Here is a 26,360-nt window from a genome sequence, read left to right on the forward strand (position 1 = left end):
GAGGAGGCGTAGATATTTAGAGGTTTGCTGCCCTCTGGTGGAAGAATGCTATAAATTCCTAAATAAATGCGTATCCTTATGTGGCTGATGACATGGTGACGTTTCATTAAAAACACAAACAGTAAATTGTTCCTGTTTGAACTACTATCTTAAGTTTACACTCACTATCTTAAGTTATCGCTGGTTCCAATAGTTTTTATTTTATTTTTTATTTTTTTTTTTTTTTTACCGTACTTGTGGACTGAAAATAAGAGGTTTGTCAAATGAAAATCATTGTTCTTTTTGCATGTGTATAACAGTTCCATTTATAAATGCATATTTCAAACTTTATAATTTTGAATTTCTAATTATAAGGATAACGCAAGACTGTGGCAACACAATTTTTCTTTATTCAGAGTAAGATGTGTCAACATCCAGCATGACAAAAATTGTACAAATTCCACAATTTAAAAATGAAAAATCACAGCAACTTGTGATCTCACACATTTATAGCAAAATTAAAAGGTCAACAAATTCATGCTGTGTTGTACAAAAATAAATCAAACTTCAGTTCCACAGAGAGCACAATAGTTCGTACAAAATCCCGTCTTCATCGATGATTACTCAAATCAACCTCGAAATGAAGAATTTATAAATAAACTCTGATGAATTCACAATAATTCATATGAAATTTCAGCATTCTAGTATGTGACACCTTTTTGTTTTCCCAAGGTAAATAGTCACAGATATCTTTTTTATTATTATTTGATATTATGTAGCAACAGTAGATGAGCAGCATGTTTGTGCTTAAAATCCCTTTTCCATTGTACTGATAACAATCATTTATTCAAAAACTGATACTAGCTATTACTCTATTAAAAGCATTACTATATTGGCAAAAAGTTGCAGACACGATGCTGTGATGGAAGGCATATGCAGTTATGGAGGCTGGCGTCCTAGAAGAGGGCTGAGTTGTACAATGGATGAGATCAGGTGAAAGACAAGCACCTTTGCGTTCGCTCTTCAAAAGGCAAGTGTCTTAATGTGGTTGCTACAGCTAATAACCGAACCAAAACCATAGGGCCACAGACATACGGAAGTACTGCAACACCCAGCAAATCTGCTGCTCACTCCATTTCCATTCCCCATCATTTTGAATATTTTTTCTCCCTCGTGATTTTAATATTTTTTTTCCCTTTTGACTGACTTTTTTGTAATGATTTTGTACAGTGACAGACATAAAGTGCAGCTGGGGATTGTTAAAGATCCAAGAGGATACCAAAATGAAACAGCATCATTTAATAATTCATTACATTATTGGTAAAGATATTGTCCTCATTTTTATTCTGATTCCCAGTAGTCTTCCTCTGATACAGCCGAACATCCTTGCTATTATTTGTTCCAATCGTGTGCCAAAGAGACACCTGGACATTGCACACCACCACATGTAATGATATATCTTTAGGACAAGTGCAAACAGTGTACTGGCACAAAAGTGGGGACAATGACCCTGTACGTCCCGCTTTCATAGCTTATATATATCTCTATATATTCTACAAAATCCTTCATCCTTCAGTTAGGCTCTCAAGTACTGCTTTAGTTTATGTAAATCCATCACAACATGGAAACTAAGGTGTCCCTGTGCAAAATTGTAAATAAAGGAAATGGATTTAAACAAATCATTGCCTGTCTCTAAATTTAATGTCCATGTATACCCCCTTTGAAAAATTTGTATTAAAAGATTTATATAAAAATCAATCATTTACATATAGTAAAAAGCTTCGTTTGCCTCCCCACTACTTCTACAAACAGGAAATTGCATATACCCCATCTGTTTTCCTGCAGATTGCCTCTCATGGCCATAAATGTTGTTAAGTAGTATATTGCTGACATGGTGTGAGATTCTAGTGCCTATTACAAGCTAAATGAACACTGATGCTGGGGTGAGCTTTACAACCTCTGTTGGTATTACACCAATGTGGATGTAATGACAATAGCTCTTCACCATCACAAAATCTAGTTGTTGTTTTTTAAAATCTTTTTTTTCAGTGTCTGATAATATTCATTGCAAAGTTCTGGGACATCCACCACTAGGTTTCCGTGTCATGAGGTTTACAATAAAACTGTGACATTCATACATCAGCTTGATATCTTTTTCAAAGCTCATTTCCAACCACTCTTTACCTGCCCCCGTATACAGGTGCCAACTTAGTTTTTCACAAGAGTCAACAACTTCTCAAGCAAGGTTAAAAATAAAACACAGCCCTGCCATTTCACAATCTGCACACAAAACATCTTCCAAAATTCCATAGTCATTCAATGAGGAGAAAATCATTAAAAAGTAACTATATCTTTGCTTGTTCATTGTTTAGATGTAATTGTTTAGATTTTTAATCTAAAATGCTTTGTCAACAAGCATTAAAAAGAATGTATATCCAATATTGTTTGCCTTACTGTTCAGAAATATACACTAAAATGTGCATACATGGGCAGCTACAAACATTACATCACACTATGTTAGCTCATATGAAAACGTACAAAATGTGAATGTTTTCAAAAAACTATTCTGCCAATAACTATTTTTTAAAGCAAGACCCAAAATAAAGAGAAATTAAAAATCATGAAGTTTTGTAAGCATAACACTTTTTTTTAAAGGATGTATGTGAATATTTAACACTGTCTGCTAAATTACAGCAGCAAACCTTGAGGCGTGGCATCTGTCTGTTTCCGTTTCCTGCGTGTCTCCCCCCCACGCTGCCCCTCTCCGGAAGCATCCTCTCAGTTTGCTGAGCTAGACTTGGATGCCTTGCACTGCGTGTTTTATATTCTCCAGAAGGACTTTGCTGTCTGCACTCTGGTATTGGTCTTGATTTGTATACATATCTGTCAGGGTAGTCACATAAGCATCAAAGTTCTGTTCATTTATCGGGTCCTGGGAAACACAGAGGAATGATTCTGTTAGGCAAAGATCAGCAGGAATACGTCTCTCACAGGGCTGCTACAAACGCAGCTCCAAGGCACCAGTGCGCCGTCATGAGCGTCCGTCAACAGGGATGGGAGGGGGTGGACTTTAAATGAAAGGGAAACAAGCGGAATGCGAAACGGATAGGAGAGCTCGGATGGTGCACAGCACCCTAGTCGTGATTTTCATCCATGGGGCTTTGATTTGTTTGCTCTTTGTTTTCTGCAAGATGGAAAGAAACGCTGGAGGTATGGGGGAGTGTTGTGGTGAACCGTTGAATGGAATGCACTGGAATTAGAACTGTAAGAAACATGGCTTCTCTACAGGATCATGGCAACACCACATCTGTTCTGTACAAAAACAATCCTTGAACTGTCAACATAATGAAGAGCTTAAATCTCAAAATGCAAATAACTTTTTCTTGTTTTACAGGCTGCTGTTAATTGCACTCGGGCAGTCTCTCACTAGCACTGTGAATATAAATGTGTTGCTCAGTTTCACTTTTAATAACACAAGTTTCCAATCTGATGTATGTTTTTTCTCTTTAAATGCAAAGTTTCCAATCTGTTTTTTCTCTCTTTGCACTTTCATTAAATTGGATTGCATTGCCCACCTCTCACCAAAAAAGGTTTAGCAGGACTGAACATGTCAGTGATTTGTTGACAGAATATTCAGGTTTTATGAATGAACTTAAAATTAATCAATTTAATATGAAAGCACTGACAGCAAAAATACAATCGATGCAAAATGATGACAATGAAAAAGTGTCAAAGATAGTTCCTTCATAAACAAATCTCTTCTATTATTATCACAAAAAATTATTTTCACTGATTGATATTGTTCCCATTAAAAATTGGGCACAACATTGGGCACAGTCATTCTGGAAGTGGTTTGCAACATTTCCATTGCATTCTCAGAGACTGTAGCACCACAAGCACACAGACCCTTATTACTGCTTTTGCACTAGCAGTGCAGTTTTGCACTAAACACCAAATTGTGCCATGTTATGCTCTCTCTGATATAACAAGCATTTAAATGAGCTCTAACATTATAAACTACATTAAAAAGCCATGCAAACAGTATTGGTGGACAGCTCAAAGTATATGGAAAGGACGAAAAAAACAACAGGAGAGGAAAGAAGTAGACAGGGAAAATGTTTTCCTTACTCGCTGATGCAACTGTAAACAGCTGTTATTTCTAATCGGAGGCTCTTTGTGTAGCGGCGGTTTCTAGAGGGGAAGGCAGAGATCTATTAGCCTACAGTATTAGCCTACAGTACCCAGCATGCACATCTCACAGCCTACTGGTAGCATGCACATTTCGCAGCTCAGTGGAGGTTTACCACTGCAGCATTTCTTAGCGGATCCAGGAGTATGTCTCACTGACTCAGCTCTCGCCACACTTCCTCTCAGTAGATCAAAATGAGCAGCATTTCAGCACCACAGGGGTTGCTTACTTCTTTTTTCCTTTTATTTGACTTTTTTTTTTTTTTATAAAGAAAATTAAGTGAGTGTTATCAGATGTAATGTATGCAAGGTCAGAGCCTTGAAAGCAAATCTAACCAATAATGTAGAGTTCATACGAACAGCTACAAAACAGAGAGTGAACTATAAACATATTTGTTAATGCTCATAACACACAAATGTCTTACTTACATATATACATTCAAACATTGCATTTTCTAGAGATTTTAAAGTGCATTTTTTTCCCCAGTTATAAAATATCTAACCACACACATTCCATGTGTAAAATTACTTGTACTAACTGTACTGCCATGATATCTGTTCATGGAATGAGGTTAAATGTAGTATCTTTTTGACATTTAATTTTCTATCATGTTATGGAGGTCAGGAAAAATGCAAAATGGATGCTATTGAAGAAAGTTTTTCTTTGTTTGTTTGGGATGTCTGTAAATAAGTATGCATACATGTGTACATTGCAAATAATAGTTTAACATTGCATGTGATGTGTGAAGTAGGCAGTACAACTAATCTAGTATCTCTTTTGCAATATATACATCTTCTATGACAGAGAAATCAAATAGTAAGATTTGAACCCCTGCCTGTTCTGACGGGCTGTATATACTTCATACAAAACATATTGTTGGGTGACACTGGGAGAGAACAGGACATTGATCTATGCATTCATGTGGTTCAATCAGAATGCAGCTGATGACTTGATGAAACAATGCAAAACACACAATCCATATTGCTTCCCCCTGAACGGGCCTTATCAGTATGTCATTGGTTGTGGTTTCAGAACGTCCCAATGCACTTGCAATGCCAGTATCTGGCAGCTTGTTTTCAGACACCGGTTATTTACTGTCGGCCTTTAGCCTTGTTACATGATCTCTGCCAGTGACCTTGCTTAAAAAAAAGTTAAAAGAAAAGAAGCGCTGGTAGTGATCATGCCGATCAGATCCTGTCCTTTCATAAGGCTGACTCACTCAGTCACTCCTCAGCACTCACACTGGCAATATAAATGAAAGCAGTCGCATTGCAATATGGCATGCAGAAGAAGCCACTGCCGGAAGCCACAGAGAGCTGTGATACGAAAATCAAACAAGCTGTAACGCAGTTGCCCTTTGCTTTTCCAGAACTTGCCCGCTATCCGTTCTCAGTGGTGGCCCTTACCATATGAGGAAGCTGGACATTAGCTAAACTGTTAATCAGTGACTGGCTGAGGTTGGCCAGCTCATGCAGGAGAGATTCATTTTGCTGTTCAATCACCTTGTTTTCTTCCTCTACTGACTTCAGATTAGACTCCATTGTGGTAATCTGGGAAACAAGAATTGGTGGAGATGTCAGTTATGGATGTATTGCATGTGAAAAGAGGTTAGCTTTAGTGCAGTAATTATCTCCTGATTTTTATCACTGTATTCTCACTGATGCGATGCAAAAGGTGTGTTCATTTTGGAACACAAACACTCCAGTTTCTGGTCAGGAATTACAGACATATTCCACACATGCCCCAGGATGTGTTTTTGACTTCATATATGTAGAGCACAGTGATGCATTTACTAGTGCACAAACATATAGTCTAGAAATGTAAGAAATGTAACATATGCAGAAAAGCTACTTTGTTAATGTTTTGTGAATTTCTTACCTGTGTTCTAAGTTTGATCATATCTGCCTCTACTTGTGAATTTGATTCATTTAAATCTTTGATTTCTTCATCCAGCTGTTTAATGTCCTCATCATTGTCTAAACCTACTGAAAATAAAAGGAAATGGAAAAAAGTGAAAGAGGGTAAATATTTCTCATGAATAGAAATTATTCTTTGTCATGTGCCATCACAATCAAACCTGAACACTGTAGATGTCATTGTATAATCATCAGATTTGTGTTGTTCTATCTGGTTGATTTACTGAAATAAGAGTATCAGAATTGGTTGATCGGTGTGAAAACTAGGTTGGTTGATAGGTTTTACCCTGTTGTCAATCAGTTCACACTTTTAAAGCATGAATGAAATGCACTAATGTAAAGGAATACTCCAAAAAAAGTATTCAGTATTCAAAGTAGTTTTAAGTAGTTTTGTGTTACATATTTATTTTAGAGTTACAGAACAGTGGTGCCCTGGAATTATGTCCTGTGGAGGTTTGTGTGAGGTAATTGTTTTGGCCTTGTCTGTAGCTCTACAGAAAAGTATATGACAATGAATTACTAAAACCTGAATGTTAAATAATGTGTTCTTAAGTTTAACACCAGAGAAGTCCTTTAATACTGGAGCATATGCTTATTAGTCATTCAAACAACACAGTAAAATATTTCCTTTCTACAATATTTTATTCTTGTGCATTAATTTATGCAATTTTGCAGCTTTCTTTTGTTTGTATGCAATTGATGGCATTAATAATATATGGCTGTGGTGCACAACAGATTCCCCTGTGTTCACATCTGATGAATGTCTCCACCACATGCTCTGTACAGCCATGCGTGGGAATGTTTACTGTGGAAGACAGATTTTACCATTGCCTGGCCGCTGCTTCACTGTAAGGATCTCCATTCCCGACAGTCTGGCCTTCTTCATGGCCGACGTGGCACGCGGGCAGCCTGACAGACTAAAGGGGCAAAAGACACTGTCAGACAGAAGCTGGGAAGCTGGACCCATGCACACTAACCCTCAGGCATCTGGGTTGGCTACGTCTATGCTGAGGCTGCAGATCCTCTGGATTAGCCCTCATGCATGATAATGCTGCCTCTGCTGGTGATGACTTCTTGTTGTGAACATAAGGAAGTCCCACCTCCGATGGGTCAAGAAGCTGCCGCTGACATGACCCGAGCCGTCGCAGCCTGGGGTGGGGCAGGACATGCCGTCCGCCTTCCCGGCCTTCCACGTGAACTGCGCGCCATTCATGTAGCCGTCCTTCTGTCGTTTGGCCGCCAAAGGGCAGCCTGATGCGCTGCGGTGCGACGCATATTTCCCTGTCACGTGACCTTGTCCATCACAGCCAGGCACAGGACACCTAGGGTTACAAAAGCAGAAGCTGAATATGTAATAAATAGCTACCATGTACTTATATGACCTAAAAGACTTCTCCTGTGTGCTAAAAGCCTGAATTATATAACTTGTTTCTCAAATACTTGCACTGGTAAAAAAGGGTCAGCATTATGCATGTGTGCATGCTCTTCATGGTGTTCACTACACACAGAATTCATGTTCCTTTCCAAACGTTCAACCGTCTTTGTTGGTTATGTTGGGTAGAGGCACAATTAGCTGTTTGTTTGTTAGATGGACATATGGGAGCCTATTAGGCCAAACCATCTGACTCACATCTCTCAAAAAGAATATTTCCATTTCTATTTCCACATCCCTGACTTTCAGCAAAGGCGCCACAGTGTTCCACACTACAGTCCTCTAAGAGCCTGAGCTTCCTGAGCTTTCTGAGCTGTGCCTCATTCCAGCTAAAGCTCCGAATGTGACTTTGACCCACAAGCTGCTTCAGCGAAGCACTTGGCCGAATATTACCCTCCTGCTGACCTTCATGTTCATGGGTGTTTTGAAGCTGATGACTTCCTTGTTTACCTTTTCACCACAAAAGCAAGGGGATCCTGAGGGCTGTGGCTGGCTGTAACTGGAAGCTTGAGGAATGTGCTCTTTGCCAACCCCTCATGTGTGCTATTTCAATTTACACTCACTCCTCTGGCCTAAGTGACAGTGGTAAGTCTCTGAAGGGTGGGACCTGAACAGTTTAAAGGCCATTACCTGATTGGCTCCTGGTCCTCCTTGTCCTCTTTGCTATGTGTAATCTTTATGCCGCTCTTGCGAGCCCTTGGACATCCTGATAAACTGAGGGAACATGCTAGATTTGGAGTCACTGGTCATAAGTGAAATGCGAAAAAATACAGGGCATTCCTAGAATTGTGTTCCCTGTACCTGTACAGGTGTGTGTATGTAGTATATTCACTTCTACAGGTATGTGTGTGTGTAGTATATTCAGTTGTACAGGTATGTGTGTATACAGTATATTCAGTTGTACAGGTATGTGTGTATACAGTATATTCAGTTGTACAGATATGTGTGTATACAGTATATTCAGTTGTACAGGTATGTGTGTGTATGCAGTATATTCAACTGTACTGGTATGTGTGTGTGCGTGTGTGTGTAGTATATTCAGTTGTACAGGTATGTGTGTGTATGTAGTATATTCAGTTGTACAGGTATGTGTGTATACAGTATATTCAGTTGTACAGATATGTGTGTATACAGTATATTCAGTTGTATAGGTATGTGTGTGTATGCAGTATATTCAGTTGTACAGGTATGTGTGTGTATGTAGTATATTCAGTTGTACAGGTATGTGTGTGTATGTAGTATATTCATCTGTACTTGTATTTGTATATGTAGTATATTCAGTTGTACAGGTATGTGTGTGTATGTAGTATATTCAGTTGTACAGGTATGTGTGTATGTAGTCTATTGATCTGTACAAGTATGTGTGTATGTATTATATTTGGCTCTACAGGTATGTGCCTATCATATATTCAGTATTTTACCTTCTGTGTGAGGCGTAGTTGCCAGTGATGTGTCCCGAGCCATCACAGCCCGGAGTCGGGCACCTGGCACAGAAATACGCCCAGTTACTGCCAAGCATCATAAGAAGACAGGCTTGAACCAGTGGAGTAGCTACACACACCTGATAACACTAGTGCTTCATTACAAATAGATTAAATGTGGAAGCAAAATACCTTATCTGTGCATCTGGGAATCTGCTCAGGTTAAATGGAGCAAAACTAATTTATATCAAAAATTAAGCTTTTGCCAAGATCACAAGCATTTCTTATTTGGGTATGTGCAGAGGTATTATAAAATCCTAATATCTCGATACACAATGATCATGAGCTTTCATAGTACACTTGCCCTTATGAGCATCTAGCTGGAAGTTACTTTGGTGACTGCTCTTAGCAGAAATTTCACATATCCCATACTCTTTCAAATTCTGGAAAGGTTTAGAATGTTTCTGGAACTTTTTATTTTCGTTCTTATCTCAGTGTAAACCTTCAGTATTCCATATAAAGGTCACTGCTGCTTTGGTTCTACACCATGTCATGGACTACACTGTGTTAAAAACACTTCAAAGCTTTTTTTCATATTGTTTGAGTTCCATCAGAGCCTTACTTGAGTTCTTGTGAATTGGTAGCCATCATACTTCGAATGCTTTTATCTGCTAAAGGACAACCTGAAAGACTGGAAGATGGCAAAAGTAGACATTAGTGTGGCAAAATAAGGGTTAAGAAAACCCACTGAAAAGAAGCAAAAACATCCAAAACAAAACAAAAAAGAAAACAAAACCTTACATAGAAACAAAATGAAATAATAATTAAAAAAAACTAAATGCAGAAAAGCCATGATGCAATGCAGGGGACTAAAATCTAAAATATGTTATAACCCTCTGAGTAGCAAATGGCAGACCCTCCTTCTGTCATTAATTATTATTATTATTAATTTGGCATTCAAAATTAAAATAACCATGTGCATTGCTCAAAGGGTTAATGTGGATAGGTACTGTCCTAGCTACTGTTTGACAGTATTGTCGAGGTAAGCTGAAAACAATAAATTAATCCACCATGAGAAAATGAAGTCACACCTTCTATGTGAGGCGTAATTACCGGTTACGTGACCACTTCCATCACACCCTGGTGTTGGGCATCTGTCTCCAGAAAAAAGTAGATAGAATCAAATCCCAAAGTCCAGAGCAACAAAAAAGGAAACAAAATTTGTATGCAGCCATATGACTGGGGAAAAAAAACACTTCATTTTGGCAAAGTAGCCTGCATAACACCTTTATAAGCATTACAGTTAAGGCTTTAGATATTTGTGGCCAATGGTGTCAAGGCATCTGATTGCTGACATCATTTTGAAACAACACTGTAATGCTTACAAGAATGCTGCACAGAGCCTCGACTCTTTAGAAGGGTTAAAATGAAGTGTCGCATAGATTCTCAGTGTGCTTTGCTGTCGATTATAGTTCATTGTTTCCAGTTTAGCTTCACTGTCTGCTTGTGTGCAGGCATGCTAACTCTCAAAGCTTCCTAAGGAGCAGCTGTGACATAAACGGGTCGAATGGGAATGATGTTTTATTACGGTAAAGCATCAGGAAGGAAAGCGTGGGAAGCCAGGGGCACACCAGCCTGTGGAAATCCAGCTGGGAATGAAGGGGCCCTGCTGACACGCTGCTGTGGCATGTAGCATGCAGTTGTGCTGAGGATCGATCGCTCTAAGCAGAGCAACAGAACAGAAAAGCCAAAAGGAGCGACAGAAAACCGGCGAGGGGGGATGTCACCTCCCTGTCGCGCTTACGTTATCAGGTCCTTCTTGCTCTCTTTGCAAGGGGCAAATTTCGGTTTGGGACTCGGGATAGTGACATCGGTGGCATAGGCAGTGTCCTCTAAAATGTCCTGGAAGGGATCCAGATCGTCTGACTGTAAAGACAGAGAGAAAGAGAAAGAGAGAGAGAGAGAGAGAGAGAGAGAGAGAGAGAGAGAGAGAGAGAGAGAGAGAGACAACAAAATTGTCATAGCATTGCTTTAAAAAGTTTTTCACATTGTCAGCATATTTGGCCATGTGACAGTGTAATACCATGAAATGGGAATCTATCTGAATATCTTAGAGATTTCAGATGGGAATGATGGTGAGCGAGGAGTGTGCAAGGCTGAGACGTGTGGATGGAGTGTGTGTGGATGTCTGGGAAAGCCCTGTCTGGCTCGTCGGAGGCCCCGGTGTGTGCGGTGTTGCCATAGCTGCTGCTGCCGTGGCAGGCTTTCCAGTTGGCTCTCGTGCCATAAGCGTGGAGGAGCATGTAGCGGCCACACACTGGCGAGGGTTGGCTGACACGGCTGCCCCACACCCATTCACTGCTCCTCCGCTGCCAGCTCCGCACCACTGTCTGCTCATTTTCACCAGCGCAGAGAGTGATGAGGGGACATGGAGGTCCTGGCTGTAGCTACTGTCAACAGCACGTTGCTCCATCTGCCCTGCGGCCTCAGACCAGCCAGAGAAACTTCTCGAATCTCGTGTGCATGTGCACACACACACACATACATACGCGCTCACAAGTGTTTATGCACGTGTACACACGGACACATGCATGTGCACAAACACACACACACACACATACACACACACACATCAAACAGTGCCCTCTATTTAATTATAAAAAGCTGAAAATTGCACCTTGAAAACAAAAACAGATTACTTTTAACACTCGGCATTTAACAGCACAAGCTATACCATCAGCTTGTGAATGAGCCAGCATCATGGTTAATAACAATCAAATATTCCCACTGGTCTTCAGAGAGAGAGAGTCACAGGTGTCTTTACCCACCCCCGCACACACACAGAAAATCAAGAGTCTCTCACTTAGAAAGCACAGCGCCGTTCCACACACTCAATTTGTATGCAAATAATGAAACCTCAATTGGCTGTTGAACCGCGTCAGTCAATCAATGCATCCATGGGAACGTGACAGAGGGGAAGTGAAAATTAATCCGTCGATTGCACTGCATCAGGGGGATGTGGGGATCTTGTAAGCAAATGTCTCACAGATGTGCGGGCGCATGTCTTTGAGCTGGTTCTTGCAACAGGACATTAATGGGGAAGGTGCGAAATGGCACTGAGTGAAAGAAAGGGTTTCCTTTTTAAAAGCAGACTGCAGTAGCTCAAAAGGGTGAACCTGTGGCAAAAGGGCAGAAAACTAATTGCTGATGGAATTTCTGTTTCATCTCTTTTTTCTAAAACAAGATCTCACATTAGCAGCTAAAATCATTTTGTGATACACTAGATGGCAGTGTGGTGAAAACCGAGCATGAGTGTACTTAAAGTGTGTGTGTGTGTGTGTGTGTGCATGCAAATGTGAACACAGCTGCAGCTGTGCTATGCTATATCTGTCATCGCTGGTAATAGTGAATTTTTTTAAATCAAATATAAGCATCGTGGGACCAACTCTGGCTAAACAAGGTCAAATCAATGCAGTAAACAAAACAGAACATACACTAGAAGAGAAAAAAAAAGTTGAATAGTGAGATAACACACAGTAACAAACAGTAAAGTGTGAAAATTAGGAAAAGCAGCTTTTTGTCTCAAATTTGTTATTTTTAACCCCACACAACCACTACAGCAAGAGAAGACTTTATTTTCACTTCCTGTTACCTAAATAACTGTAGCCAGTCTTTGTTAAGCAATATTATGATGGGTATACATATTACCTAAAAGGAAGAAAGGTCTGTATGTTTCTATGTGAGATGGAAAATGGACAGTAGCCTCCAGCCGCATACTATAAGTGCCTGCTCAATGTGACAGACATGTCATTGCAAGGCAGGTGAAAGGGCTGACAGAGAGGGGGTTGTGTGTGTGTGTGTGTGTGTGTGTGTGTGTGTGTGTGTGTGTGTGTGTGTGTGTGTGTGTGTATGTGTGTGTGTGTGTGTGTGTGTGTGTGTGTGTGTGTGTGTGTGTGTGTGTGTGTGTGTGTGTGTGTGTATGTGTGTGTGTGTGTGTGTGTGTGTGTGTGTGTGTGTGTGTGTGTGTGTGTGTATGTGTGTGTGTGTGTGTGTGTGTGTGTGTGTGTGGGTGGGTGTGTGTGTGTGTGTGTGTGTGTGTGTGTGTGTGTGTGTGTGTATGTGTGTGTGTGTGTGTGTGTGTGTGTGTGTGTGTGTGGGTGGGTGGTTTTTTTTGTTTATGAAACAACCATCAGCGCCTAGCCTGACTCTACATGTGTAAGTATGTGTGTGCACAGAGGCATGGCTTTGTTTCAGCATGTCTGGATCTTGCCACAGGACACTAAGCATTTGCAGCATGCGGTCCATTTCAGCACGTGCTGCTGATGAAAATGCTCCACTTCCCAAGGCCAACGTCAGAGGGAGACACAGGAGCCCAAGGTGCCTAATGATATCCTTAAAGGTTTTCCACAGACAGGCCCAGCTCTCAACTCAATTATTCAGTTAAATGAAACGTTACATGTGATTGTTAACTGAAAAAAATAAAACACGGGCTAAACAGGTGCCCAGAAAACTGTAATCTTCATCTTTATGGTTTACTGTGATGTCAAACTGTACAAAACACAGTGAGCTGGCATGACCCAAATTTACACCCTGTGAAAGTATTTGCGATTTTTAGCATACTCATTTGAAGAGTACTCCTATTCGTACCTAGAAATGTATGACTGCGATGCGGAGTTGCATTAATAATTAATTACGATTAATTGCAGAAAACTGCAGAGACTCAACCATAACCTGACCATTTCTGCAGCTCCAGCTATGGTTATTTTTTGCTTATTTTTCACCAGGTCTGGCTCTCTATTCCATGTGCTTTATCTAGGGTTGGTTTATGTCATGGTGAATGTGTCTGGGTGCGCGCGGGCACCTCTTTGCTTGGTTCCTGCTCCAGGCGTTTGATCCTGGTATAGTTGACGGGCAGCTCCCAGGAGGCGACCCGGTTGAGGGGGCAGCAGCGGGTGCTGGGCAGCGCCCGCCCCTGCCGCTGGGCCAGGCTGGGCTCCAGTGGGCCGGGTTGCCGGCCGCCCATGGCCCCGCGCTTACCCGTGCCCATTTCCACTGTGCCATCCACCTCAACGTCCCGCTTCTACCCAAGAGAGGGATATAGAGGGAGGTAGAGGGGAAGGGAGAGCAGAGAGAGAGGGGGGGGGGAGATGAGAGAGTGGGTTTGGGGGAGACGGGGAGAGGGATGAAGGGAGAGAACAAGAGAAGATGAAGGAGTGCAAGAGGAAAGATGGTGAGAAAAGCAAGAGCAACAGGGTGAAAATTCAGTGGAAGACAGGATAGAAATGAGCAGAGAGAAAAAGGAATGAGAAAGAAATGAAAATGAGAGAAGAAGAGACAGAGTATGGAGAAAGAGAAAGGTAAGAAGAGAGGAGGAAAAAATGACACTGTGAGAGATATCCTACACACTGTCTCTCTCCTCAGTTTGCCCAAAACCATCAGCTGCAGTCTGCTGTTATAGCTCTTTGTGTGTATGTTCTGTGTATGTGTGTGTGGCTGGGTATATGGATGATTATCAACATGATTAACACTATGGAAGTGATTGTGTCTCAGTCAGAATGAATAGATGGAATATAATGAGGATTAAACGAATGACAGATAACAAATAACACTGTTAGATTGTGAGATTAATGATCGTATAATAGATGTTAATTGGTGGCACACAAGATTCCTCTGGAGCTCATGATGCCTGTGGTTCACATACCTAATTCAGCAATGCACATTCACACATACACATGCTCAAAAACTGTTGTCATTTACTGGCCCTTAAAACCAGCATGCCACATTATAGGGGGGGAAGAGGGGTTTTGGGGGGGCATCACATTTGACTGTGCAAGGGCGAGGCCCAGCTGACCCTAAGAGTGCAGTTAGGAATTGCCTGGTATTGCCTGGCATGGCTGGAGATGTGTGGTAAGTGGTGCATGGCACCAACAGCTCAAGTGGTGCCACTGAGTGTGTGGAAGAGATATCTGAACACTAAAGCAGCAGAGAGATGGAGAGTTAGGCATTGTCACATGACTTGGTGCTTGTATGAGCACAAATGTGATGTGCTCAAATGGAGGTTCTAGCCATTGTTACTGTTGCAGCATCAGTCTCTTCAGTAAGTAAGGAAGGTTATGTGCAATATATTGATTAGTTTCCTGCTCTAAAAGTACAACAGTTGTAGTGGTTAAGACAACAGACCTGTATGCAGAAGACTGGAGTTTGATCTCAGGCCACTACTAATACCATTAAGAGTTCTTGGGCAAGACTTCTAATGCCATAATTTACCTACATCTGAAACATTAGAATCTGAACTAAGAACATGCTGGCTTGAAAGTTGCTTGGATTAACAAGGTCAGCATCGAAAGCTGTGGAATGATGATAAATGGCCAACTGGAAGAACAAACTATAGATAGACAAGGATGGGAAATATGGATCTAATGGAATGCTACTACAGCAGCAAGACCAATGAAAGGGGTTATATGAAGTGTATGGATGAAAATGAAAAGGCTGTCCACACCCACAGATAAGCAATTAGTTACCCAGGGAAATGAGGCCTCCTATCACAACTGGAGATGGGGGTGTCATGCCACTGGAGATGGGGATGAAATCAAAGGGAAATTTCGCTGCCCAGACAGATCACCTACTGGATTTGAAAAAGAGTGATCAGAATGTAATATGGACATGCTGTGTGGGCCAATTCTGAACATGTGGAGGATAATCATGACTAAGCTAACTCCCCCGAGTGGCAAATTATCATCGGATGGTATACTAACAGATATGAATGCAGCAATTGCCAAGAACCAGTATAACTGAAACCAACAAAATGGCATGCTTGAGACCCTAGACTACAAGCCACTCCTGCTGTACCCCTTGGAAACCAAGAAACTGGGAAGTAAAGAAATTGACAGTTCCAGAAGGGCATGGCGATCAAAAATGCATTCATGCGGCAAAAGAAATACAATGGGTGGCCCATAAGTGAGGCTCTAGAGGCTGCTAAACAAAGTCCAAAAGCACTGGTCCTCTTTGCCAATGAAATATCCAAAATGCAGTGTACTTTCAGTTTCAGTGCAACACAACCCTGAATGTGGTGGATCAACACAGAGCTCAAACAGAGCAGTACCCGAAGAGCCTATAGGAGAATGAATCATCACATAACACCAGTGCTCAGTGGTTAAGAGATCTCAAGGCAGAGCATGGCAATGTCCAAGAGCATGAGCCAGTCAGCATTACAACAGCAGATGTTCAAGAGTGGGTCAGAAACATGATTAACTGAGCAGTTTCTGGCCCTGCCATGATCCATGCCTACTGGCTAAAGAAACAGAAACAGCTCTGCATGGCTGACTAGCAGAAGAAATAAACCAGCTGGTAAATGCCAGATAACTGAAAGCAGGACAGTATAGGTCATAAAGGTATGGAAAATATCAAGGTGATGCCCCCACTGCTGTTCTGCATACACCTGAATCCTCTTAGCTAGTTAAGAGTGGGTAGCAGTACAGATTCTTGAGTAGAACTACCATCAGCCATGACTTGTACATGGATGACATCAAGATGTACACCAGGATGGAAAGGGAAAATGACTCACTGATAGGAAAAAGAGGAACAGTGATAAGGACAGAGAGATTTGAACTTCCATAAGGCCATTTAACAGACCTGGAGGATAGCTACAAATACCGGGTGATTCTCCAAACACACGAGAACCATTAGACAGAAACGAGGACAGTAACATCCAAGTACCTCCATAGGGTAAAGTAATTCCTCAGGGGTCAGTTCAGTGGGAACAATAAGATCAAAGCCATAAACATGTGGAAAGTGTCATAGCAAGGTAATGGGATGTACCAGTGACAGACAGCAAAGGTGGCTGATATAAGACAGTCCTTCCAGTGACTGAAAAAGGCAGGACTGATTGACAGCACAGAGTCACTAATCATGGCAACACAACATCAAGCACTAAGCACAAGGTTGATTGAAGCCAAGGGGTATCACACCAGAGAAGACCAAGACCCAAGATACAGACTGTGCACTGGAGCTTCTGACACATTCTAGCATCTAGTGGCAGCATGCAAAATGCTGGCAGGAAAACCATGCAGAGATAGAACTGAGGGATTATATACAGAAACATATGCAAGGCATAAGAGCTATACAACCCCAAGTCTGAATATGAGGAACCACAGAGAGTGATGGAAAACAACAATGCTAGAATCCTGTTGGACTTTCAGGGAGGAAGACAAGTGTTGATGAACCAACCAGACATTATGATAGTAGACAAGATGCAAAAAGTAGCAGTGGTAATAGATGTGTTACTCCCAAGTGATGGAAACATCCAATGGAAGCCATAACAGCCATAACATTAAAATTTCATGGCTAATATTGTGTCCCTCATGCTGCCAAAACAGCTTTGACCTATTAAGGCTTGGACTCCACAAGACCTCTGAAGTATTTCTGTGGTATCTGGCACCAAGGCATTAGCAGCAGATTCTTTAAATCCTATAAATGGCAAGGTCGGTCCTCTATATATCGGACTTGTTTTTCCAGACTATCTCAGAGATGCTCGATCAGATTGAGATCTGGATAATTTGGAGGCCATGTCAATACCTTCGACTCATTGTCATGCTCCTCAAACGAATTCCTGAACAATTTGTGAAGGGTGTTTTGTGTCTCACCCTGGAGAGTAGACACTTTGTAGGCCCAGTCATGGATATATATATATATATATATATATATATATATATATATATATATATATATATATATATATATATATATATATATAAAAGATAGCTAGAACAGAGGGGATCATACTATCAGAAGGTAACATAACAGTTGAGGGCAGCTACAAGTACCAGGGAATCTCACAGGCATATGGGAATCTTGAAGAGGCCACAAGAAAAGCAGCTAAAGTCAAATACCTACCAAGAGTGAGAGAAGTCCTGAGACGTCAGCTGAATTGGAAGAACAAGACCCAGGCAATAAAACCTCTTTGAACTTTGAACTTTAAACTTTGAACACCTGCATTCTACCAGTCATCAGATACCCCACTGGTATAATAATTTGGCCTAAGCAAGAGATAGAAGCAACTGACATCAAGACAAGGAAACTTTTCACGATGCACAAAGGATTTCATCCCAAATCCAGCATTCTGACACTATACACTAAGAGGAAGGAGGGGGGCCGAGGACTAGTGAGTGTCAACCACCACAGGAGTACCCCAGGATGATGGCCCCAAGTGATGAAGTGCTTAGTGAGTACATCAGATAGCAGAAACCCAAGGAGGATGGGAATGAGGAGGAGCAGGAACTATCATAGGAGGAAAAACCCCTTCATGGTATGTACCAGCAGCAAATAATGTAAGTGGCTAATATGGAGAAATTCTACCACTGGAAAAAGCTGGATTGAAAGACTGGAGGCACCAATCATGGTAGCACAGGAACAAGCTCTGAATACAAGATCAGTAGCAGCTGGGATCTACCACACCAGGTAGGACCCCATATATAGTATGTGCAAAGATGCCCCTGAGACAATCCAGCACATAACAGTGGGATGCAAGATGCTAGGAGGCAAAGCGTATATGGAATGCTATAACCAACTGGCTGGCATAGTATACAGAAACATCAGTGCTGAGTAAGAGTTTGGACTTCTGAAACACCCCCAAAGGTGATGGAGAATGACCATGCATAGATGCTGTGTGACTGCCAGATACAGACAGAAAAAATTCTAATGGCTAAACAACTGGATATACTAGTGATGGACAAACAGCAGAATAGGGCTACAGTGATAGATGTAGCAATCCCAAGGAACATGAAAAGTTCGGAAATACCAAGGGATGAGAGAAAAGCTGGAAAAGATGTGGAAGGTGAAAGCAACAGTGGTTTCAGTTGTAATTGGAGCACTAGGGGTTGTGATCCCCAAACTGGGAGAATGGCTACAAATGATCCTAGGAGCAACATCTCCATCCAGAAAAAAAAAAAAAAAAAAAAAAAAAAAAAAAAAATATATATATATATATATATATATATATATATATATATATATATATATATATATATATATATATATATACACCAACCAGAGTCTGAATACTAATTAGGTTATTACCTGAACCAAATCTTATTCAATGAGCAATGTGAAAGATGCCAAAATGCTTGAAACCTGTGATTGAAAGTCATGGTTATTCCTCCAAATATTGATTTCTTAATGCTCTTAAAACATTTGTATTGTGTTGTTTAAAAAGGAATATGAATTTGTTTTCTTTGCATTATTCAAGGTCTTTTTTGTTATCTGGCCCAGATGTCATTTTATGCAAATAAATACTGTAAACGACAATTCCTTGATTTGTAATTTGGGAGAAATGTTGTCGGATGATAATAGTTCATTTTACTCAAACCCATATCCATATTGAAAGCTGTATATAAACTGTAAGCGCTAGATACAACACCCCCCCCCCCCACACACACACACACAAACACACAGTCTCTGTCCCTCTCTTAAACACACATCCCTGCACTGCCCGACCACACTACACCAGTTGCCTTTTGGCTGTAGCCACCTAGGGAAGGGCTGTACCTTGTAGCTACACCTACAGAAAGAGCGGCACAAAGATGCGCGGTGAGATCAAGTGAATGGATCCACGTGAGGGACAATGGCCTGGATCACTTCTAGCAACACAGCGGCCAGTGGAGCTTTTTTGTCAGGTAACTCAGTGTACATCTGCATGTATAGGCATGGCCAGCAAGCCAGGCCCCTGTGTGCAGAGCAGACTCACTGGAGCTCGTTAGCGGCAGGTGAGAAGGGAAACAGCTGGCCTAGGACCTGCTTCTCTCCCACCATACACCAGCCTTATGCTAAGCCTGAACCACACTGCCATGGGACCTAACTGCAGGAGAATGAGAAAGAAGTAGCAATAGGTCACTACCCACAATCCACGTCTAGTGTTCCTACACTTCCCAAACTCAAACCAATTAGAGAGAGAGAGAGAGAGAGAGAGAGAGAGAGAGAGAGAGAGAGAGAGAGAGAGAGAGAGAGAGAGCAACCGAGACAAAGCAAGAGACAGAGATAAAGAGTGAGAGAGATAGGGCACAGAGCGAGAGAGAAATATAGAGACAGTGAAAGAAATATATATAGTGAGAGATAGAGAGAAACTCCTTTTCTAGCTTATGCTTACATTTGAATAATGTAAGAAAGTTCTTTTCTTATACCATATAATGCCAGCAATTACTAGCACTAATGACCTATATGGAGTCAGTATAGAGTTGTATGATTATGACATTCTGACTCACTCTTCTTTCAACCCAGCTTTTCCAGTGGCAAACAGCTTTACTTCAGCTCCATTTGATGCAGTAATTTTTTTGTTCCTGTGGAAAAGCTTGCCCAGTGGAGTGAAGGCACGGTGAAGACACTGCCGTCACTGGAGCCTCCTCACTGCGTGTCGGGCTGTGGCAGTGGGAGATGGGTTTAGCCTCAGGCCAGCTGCTCCTCTCATTCTCCTCTCCTCTCTGCGGAGTGACAGGAGATGGATGGAGGAGGGAAAGACAGTGAGGAGGAGAGAGAGAGAGAGACAGAAAGAGAGAGAGAGAGAAAGAAGGAGAGAGAGACAGAGAGATAGAGAGACAGAGAAAGAGTGCCCTCTCTTGCTTGGGGCACTTCCATTCAGTTGCCATATGTGATCATCCCTCCTTCCTTAGTCCTTGTCTTCCTTCTTCCCCTGCACACCTCACCATTATTGTCCGTGTTAGAAGAGTGTAATAGTGAAGAGTGCAAAGAAATTGTACATTATGATCACAAAATGATCTCTGTGTGTGTGTGTGTGTGTGTGTGTGTATGTGTATGTGTGTGTATGTGTCTGTTTATGCATGTGTCTGTGCAAAGAAATTGTTCATAAAATGAAATGATCTGTGTGTGTGTGTGTGTGTGTGTGTATGCATCTCTGCCAAGGAATTTTACATAAAATGAAATGATCCGACAGTTGTCATCACCTTGTTGCATTTAAAATGGAAGGGTATGTTATGCTGTGGAAGGCGACATTAGAGTTAAGCACAGCTCATTTGAACTTCATCACGCCGTCACTATTTCTCATCGTTCCAGCACGGACTCAGCAGGAAGCCCCCTTTTCTCCTCTGTGAAAGGAGATTTTGCCTGGCATGCACTCTTGCCATGACAGTCAACCTTCAGCTGCTGCTGAGGAGGTGCTGTGCTGTTGCCCTGCAGGGTGAGTGGGAGCAGCCCCCCACCAGCCCAGAGTCTCCCCCGTGGGAAATAAAGGGGCCATATCCACACTTCAGCGGGTAGACCCGAGCGCCCGGCCACAGACAGGCACAGGGATGAGGTTTGAATGTTACTGTGTCAGCATGGGGACATCTGGATGCCAGAAAGAGCTAAATGCAAGCCTACCCCCATCAAACACACACACAGACAGGGGACTCCACCAAACACATCACATGTCTACTTCCACATCTCACCCATGGTTAAAATAACCTACTAGGAAATGCTACACTGGTCGCTAACTCTGTGCAGTAATGGATGTAATCGCAGTGACACAGGATAGTCTTTACAGGAGCTCCAGCTCTGAGGATCATCAGGTGGTATCCTGCCTTAATAAACAGGCAAATAAAATGCACAAGCTCACTCACGCATACCTCAATGGCACATAGACGTACACAATCACAAAGCTGGATCTTATGTGTGGGCCTACAAGTTTCTGGAGTAGATCTGATGTGTGTTGAGTTTTGAGATTTGACAAGACAGTTTTTGAGACATGGTACAGGGAGAACACACACACACACACACACACACACACACACGCATACATGCACACACGCACACACACACACACACACACACACACATAAACATGCATACATGCTTGCACACACACACACACACACACACACACACACACACACACACACACACACACAGAGTGTACCCGTGTGCAGAGCTCCTGTGGCTTGCCACTCAGGCTCTGGGGCATCTCCCTACAGCGCGTGGAAAGGTTGAGGATGGCCGTGGCAGCCATGTGTGCCGCCTCCATGTCGTGTGTGTAGTCGAAGCTGCTCTTGCTGCAGGTGCTGCTGGCGCTGCTCCCGCCACCTCCTCCGGCTCCGCCCCCCAGCCCCGGCCCCCCTGTTGCTCCTGTGCCACCCCCTCCGCAACTCAGGCTGCTGCCACTGCTGCTGGGGGCATAGCTGCTGGTGGTGCTGCTCGCTGAGCTGGAGTTCTTACAGTAGCGCTTGGCTGAGAGAACATACACGCACACATATACACAGAACCAAACACATACACATACACACAGAATCACAGAGACCTCTTAACATATCTCATACTGTGTATCTGAATATGGGTTAAAAGTCACTATCACCTTTACTTTATTGAAGAAATACCAATGACAGAAGAAAATAAAAATGTGAATGTGCAGTCTGTAAAAAGGCTACATCAGGATTAAATTTAAGCACCACATCAATTGTTGATTGTAGGCTGTAGAGGCTCCAATAAGGAGGTCTGACCAACTCCTGTACATTTTACTTGTAGCCCTTCACTGATCACTCTTAGTGCCAGCACACAATAGTGGCTACAGCTGTGAGCTGTAAGGTGAGGTAGAATAGAAGCAGTGGGGATTAGGCACCTGCATGGCACTGCATCCTTGAGCTTGAGGTGAGAACGCTGCTGTCTCTGTCATCTGACTAAAGGGACAATGAGCCCCAGCCAGCGGGTGGGCATCAAAGTGGCATCTCCCACTGAGTACCCTGCTGCCATCTCTCTCTTTCTATTTTTTCTCTCTCTCTCGCTCTCTCTCTCTCTCTCCTTTACTCTTCACTCCCCTCCTCCCTCAGTCATTAAAGTGCAGCAAGGGAACTGACTGCTATTCACACAGAATTGCAATTAGCTGCGCCCCAAAGCCTAGACCTTGACTCGCCTCTGTCCAGCCATTCATTATGCATCTGCTGCTCTATAATTTCCATACATTTCCATTCCTCTGCTCAGAGCCTGGGGAGAATGGCAGCAACCTTTAATAAAATGCTGCGCTGGTGGCATCTTTGGAAATTGCCCTGGCAATTCATGATGGGATGTGCTTATGTTACTGGGATTATCAATTACTAGCTTTTAGCCTTTGTGAAATATGCACGTGAAGGGTGGGCATGTCCAGGGGGTGGAGCCTCACCATCATAACCCTTGGGTGAGGTGTCACGGCCCTGGAGCTTGGGGGCAATGGCGCGCTTGCCATAGACGTTCTGGCCGTCGTAGCCGTTGTAGTCAAAGCTGGTCTTGGAGTACTTCTCCAGCTCCTTGGCCAGGTTGGAGCGCGGCGTAGTGGTGGGAACGTTGTTTTTGTAGCCGTACTGAGGGATCTCCAGCTGCTTCACGAAGCACATAGGCCTACGACAGCAGGACAGTTAGCAGGACGTGCAGCCATTCTGTAATTTGTTGGCATGCCAAGTAATTGTCAATGGGACCTCACAGGAGTGTGGTTAGAAATCAAGGGGACCTCACAGGAGTGTGGTTACAATTCAAGGGGCCCTCACAGGAGTGTGGTTACAATTCAAGGGGACCTCACAGGAATGTGGTTACAATTCAAGGGGACCTCACAGGAGTGTGGTTAGATGTCCAGGGGACCACACAGGAATGTGGTTAGAAGTGCATTTCATGAACTGTGTGGCTGGGCATGCAGCTCAGGGCACAGTGGACCGGACCACTAAATGTTCATTTCAAGCAAACATAAAGTCAAACAAACCAGCAGCAAACATAATATCCTCAGGAAATAAAGAAATCTTTCTAGATACAAGACATCATTTCTGCTGTGACTTTGTGTCATTTGAATCAGGAAACTTATTCATTTCACTGGGAAATACGATCAGTATCATGTAGAGAAATTGGTGTGTGGTCTACCAGCCCCACATATGTGAGGTATGTGAGTGTATTGCCTGTGACAGGTGTTCTGTCCCACCTCAGTACTCGGTCTGATGCCTGGTTGGACTTGGTTCCATTACACGCTTGGTGCTTCTCATGGGCTTTGGCCAGTTTCTCTGCGGCTGCTATCGGACATCCCGAGAGGCTGCAGCAACACAATGAGAAACGCAGAGCGGGATTTCACTCTCCATACAGTGGGAGTGTGTTATCAGACAATCCAGTCAACATGGTCAAAGTCTTTGTGCCACTACAGGTTCAGCTTTAGAAAGCCTTTATCCCAGGTCTGGAGAAAGTCCAAATTTCTCCAGTTTAGACTACACTGTAAATCACTGGTTCAGAATAAATACTTTTAACAGCTCAAACACACTATACCTCCTCTGTAACCTTACACTAAACTGAAGCCTTACTTTCACTCTTTGAGATGTGGTTTGTAAAGACTGCTTAAGAAGAAAGTTTCAGTGTTCATTACTGAGTTTCAACCACAACATCAGGTGAAGGATACAGGGATACAGGATGTGCACAAACGCAGGTGAGGATCTGTCTACATGCAAGGGCATAAGACAAGCTGCCAGCTTGCTTCAGGGTCTGAGCACACAGACGTGAGAGAGCACTCGTGAGATCCGGGCACACAGATTCACACGTGCCTGCTTGCATACATTTCCCCCAGAGCGTTCGTGTCTGTCTGGGTGTGACTGTGGACTCCATGTCTGTGTGTGTCTGTGTGTGTCTGTGTGTGCGTGCACGTGTGTGATGCACAGGTGGTGCTGGGTTATGAGTAGGAGGGAAAGCATCAGCCCAACTCCCCCTGCCTGGGTGTCACAGAGGTGCTAATGGCTGGTGCTACGCCTGCCTTCCCATACCAGCTGCTGACCGCCACACCTTCAGTGCCCCAGAAAAGAATATGTGCGTTAAGGTGAAAGACTGCGAGCATGCTCCAAATCTATTAGCCCCATGGCATATACAGACAGAGGCTGTTTTTGTAAGGACAATTTAAGTATTTATGTACAGTTAAGCATTTTTTAAATGTTTCCACCCTGACAGTCTTGGCTCAATGATATACAGTGTATTCTGAAATCACACTTATGAGAATGGTTATGAGAATCATCAGGATGTGTGTATAGTAACTGTGAGAACACAGAAGACTCTAAATATGTGACCAAACCAAAGTTGATGAAAGAATAACACGAATGAGGGAAATGAAGACGTGCTGAAGAAAACTTCCATCAAACACAAAACCATTACAAAAGAAACAAAACAAAAAAAAGACAGAAAGAATGAAAGAAAGGAAGAGCAAAAGAACAAAAGAATGAAGGAAAGCCAGCCATGATGAGGCAACTTGCTCTTCATAATGGCTGTCCAGGCTGTGAGTGCTCTTACCTTCTGTGCGAGTTCCTGTTGCTATTGACATGGCCACGTCCTGTGCAGCCAGGTGTAGGACACTTAAGAACATTCTCATACATTGCCAGAACTTGGCGGCAGAGAAGGAGCGAGAGAGAGTGAGAATTAGGAGGCAGCAGAGTTAGTCACCCGCAAGAACGCAAAAACACCTTTGTTACTCCACATGTGGTCGAGTCACATCGATGTGCATGCGAGGCATGACTGGTCGAGAGCGTGCCCATTTGCCATGCTTTTTTAGAGATGACACAAACCAGCAGTTGGGAAAAGAGGGTGTGGGAAGCATCCCTTATGCTTTCTACTCTTGGACACGGGTCTGGATTGATGGTTTCCCAGACAATCCTGTCACAGGTCTAATATGTCTCTTAATTCAACATGTCACTGGAGTCAGTGATGACCAATGTAATGTGACACTTACAGCACTGATTAGACTCACTGTCCGCAGCTGTCAGCTAATCTTAGCATAAGCATTCAGCGTTAGGAATGTATTATGACCAGTCTGGTGTAGTAGGTTCTTCCTGTTCTGGCTTGTTATCAGGGAAACTGTGCCAGGACTTTCATTTCAATAATGGCACCGAGGACATGGACACTAGGAAATCAGAGGAGTCACACAGCAGGACGGGGCACTGTGTCCCGTTTACTGCTCGCCCCTGTCTCTAATGAGTGTTCGCTTCAAGTAGCTGTCGGTGCAGAAGACCCGTTCACGCAGGCCAGGGATCCTGCAGGCTCCAGGTAAGTTAATGATCTTTAGGAAGTGCAGGACAGGACAGAAGCGAGAGACAGGGGCTTGGGGTGGGGACAGGGCTGACGCTCTTTCCTCTCTGTAACTTCATCATCACATCCTTAAACCCTCACCCTTATCCTCATCCTGTCCACTCCCTGACATATGAATTAATGTACAGTTTGCTTAACAGGACCAGACCTAGTGCCTGGTCTCCAAGTGTATCACGACTTGGCTCCCAGTGAATTAAATGCTATGTGCTTTAAAGGGTATGTGGAATCTTGCTAATAAAGAACTTTAATTTAGTTTGTTCCTCTAGAGGCACATGAGTGGGAGCTAAAATGTTTTCATCACTAACAAAATGGATATTACCCAAATCTTCTTGTTTCTGATGCCACAGAATTTAATTTGCCACAATTTGCCAAAG

The 26,360-nt window shown here is 42.7% G+C and overlaps 1 protein-coding gene across 8 annotated transcripts; it reads right to left on the minus strand.

Annotated features, from left to right (window-relative positions):
• Positions 1 to 350: 350 nt before the first annotated feature.
• LOC145655718 (myelin transcription factor 1-like protein) lies at positions 351 to 25,658 on the minus strand. Of its 8 annotated transcripts, none has more exons than XM_081709205.1 (16): positions 25,195 to 25,658; positions 23,855 to 23,962; positions 23,072 to 23,286; positions 21,839 to 22,146; positions 13,799 to 14,017; positions 10,742 to 10,863; positions 10,029 to 10,091; positions 9,560 to 9,628; positions 8,938 to 9,000; positions 8,147 to 8,230; positions 7,185 to 7,406; positions 6,910 to 7,001; positions 6,047 to 6,150; positions 5,575 to 5,718; positions 4,108 to 4,170; positions 351 to 2,911 (listed from the first exon to the last, which is right to left on the minus strand). In XM_081709205.1, exons 1-16 carry the CDS (start codon positions 25,275 to 25,277, stop codon positions 2,771 to 2,773), a joined length of 2,100 nt encoding a protein of 699 aa, XP_081565331.1. In that variant the 5' UTR covers positions 25,278 to 25,658; the 3' UTR covers positions 351 to 2,770. The 8 variants fall into 8 exon arrangements, with proteins under 8 accessions (XP_081565331.1, XP_081565334.1, XP_081565330.1 ...); XM_081709208.1 differs by having other exon boundaries at positions 5,671 to 5,718; positions 6,047 to 6,153; XM_081709204.1 differs by having other exon boundaries at positions 6,047 to 6,153.
• Between the last annotated feature and the right edge of the window lie 702 nt (positions 25,659 to 26,360).

This window comes from Electrophorus electricus, unplaced genomic scaffold, assembly GCF_041902795.1.
Source record: "Electrophorus electricus isolate QZ-2024a unplaced genomic scaffold, ASM4190279v1 Scaffold325, whole genome shotgun sequence".
NCBI classification, from domain to species: Eukaryota; Metazoa; Chordata; class Actinopteri; order Gymnotiformes; family Gymnotidae; genus Electrophorus; species Electrophorus electricus.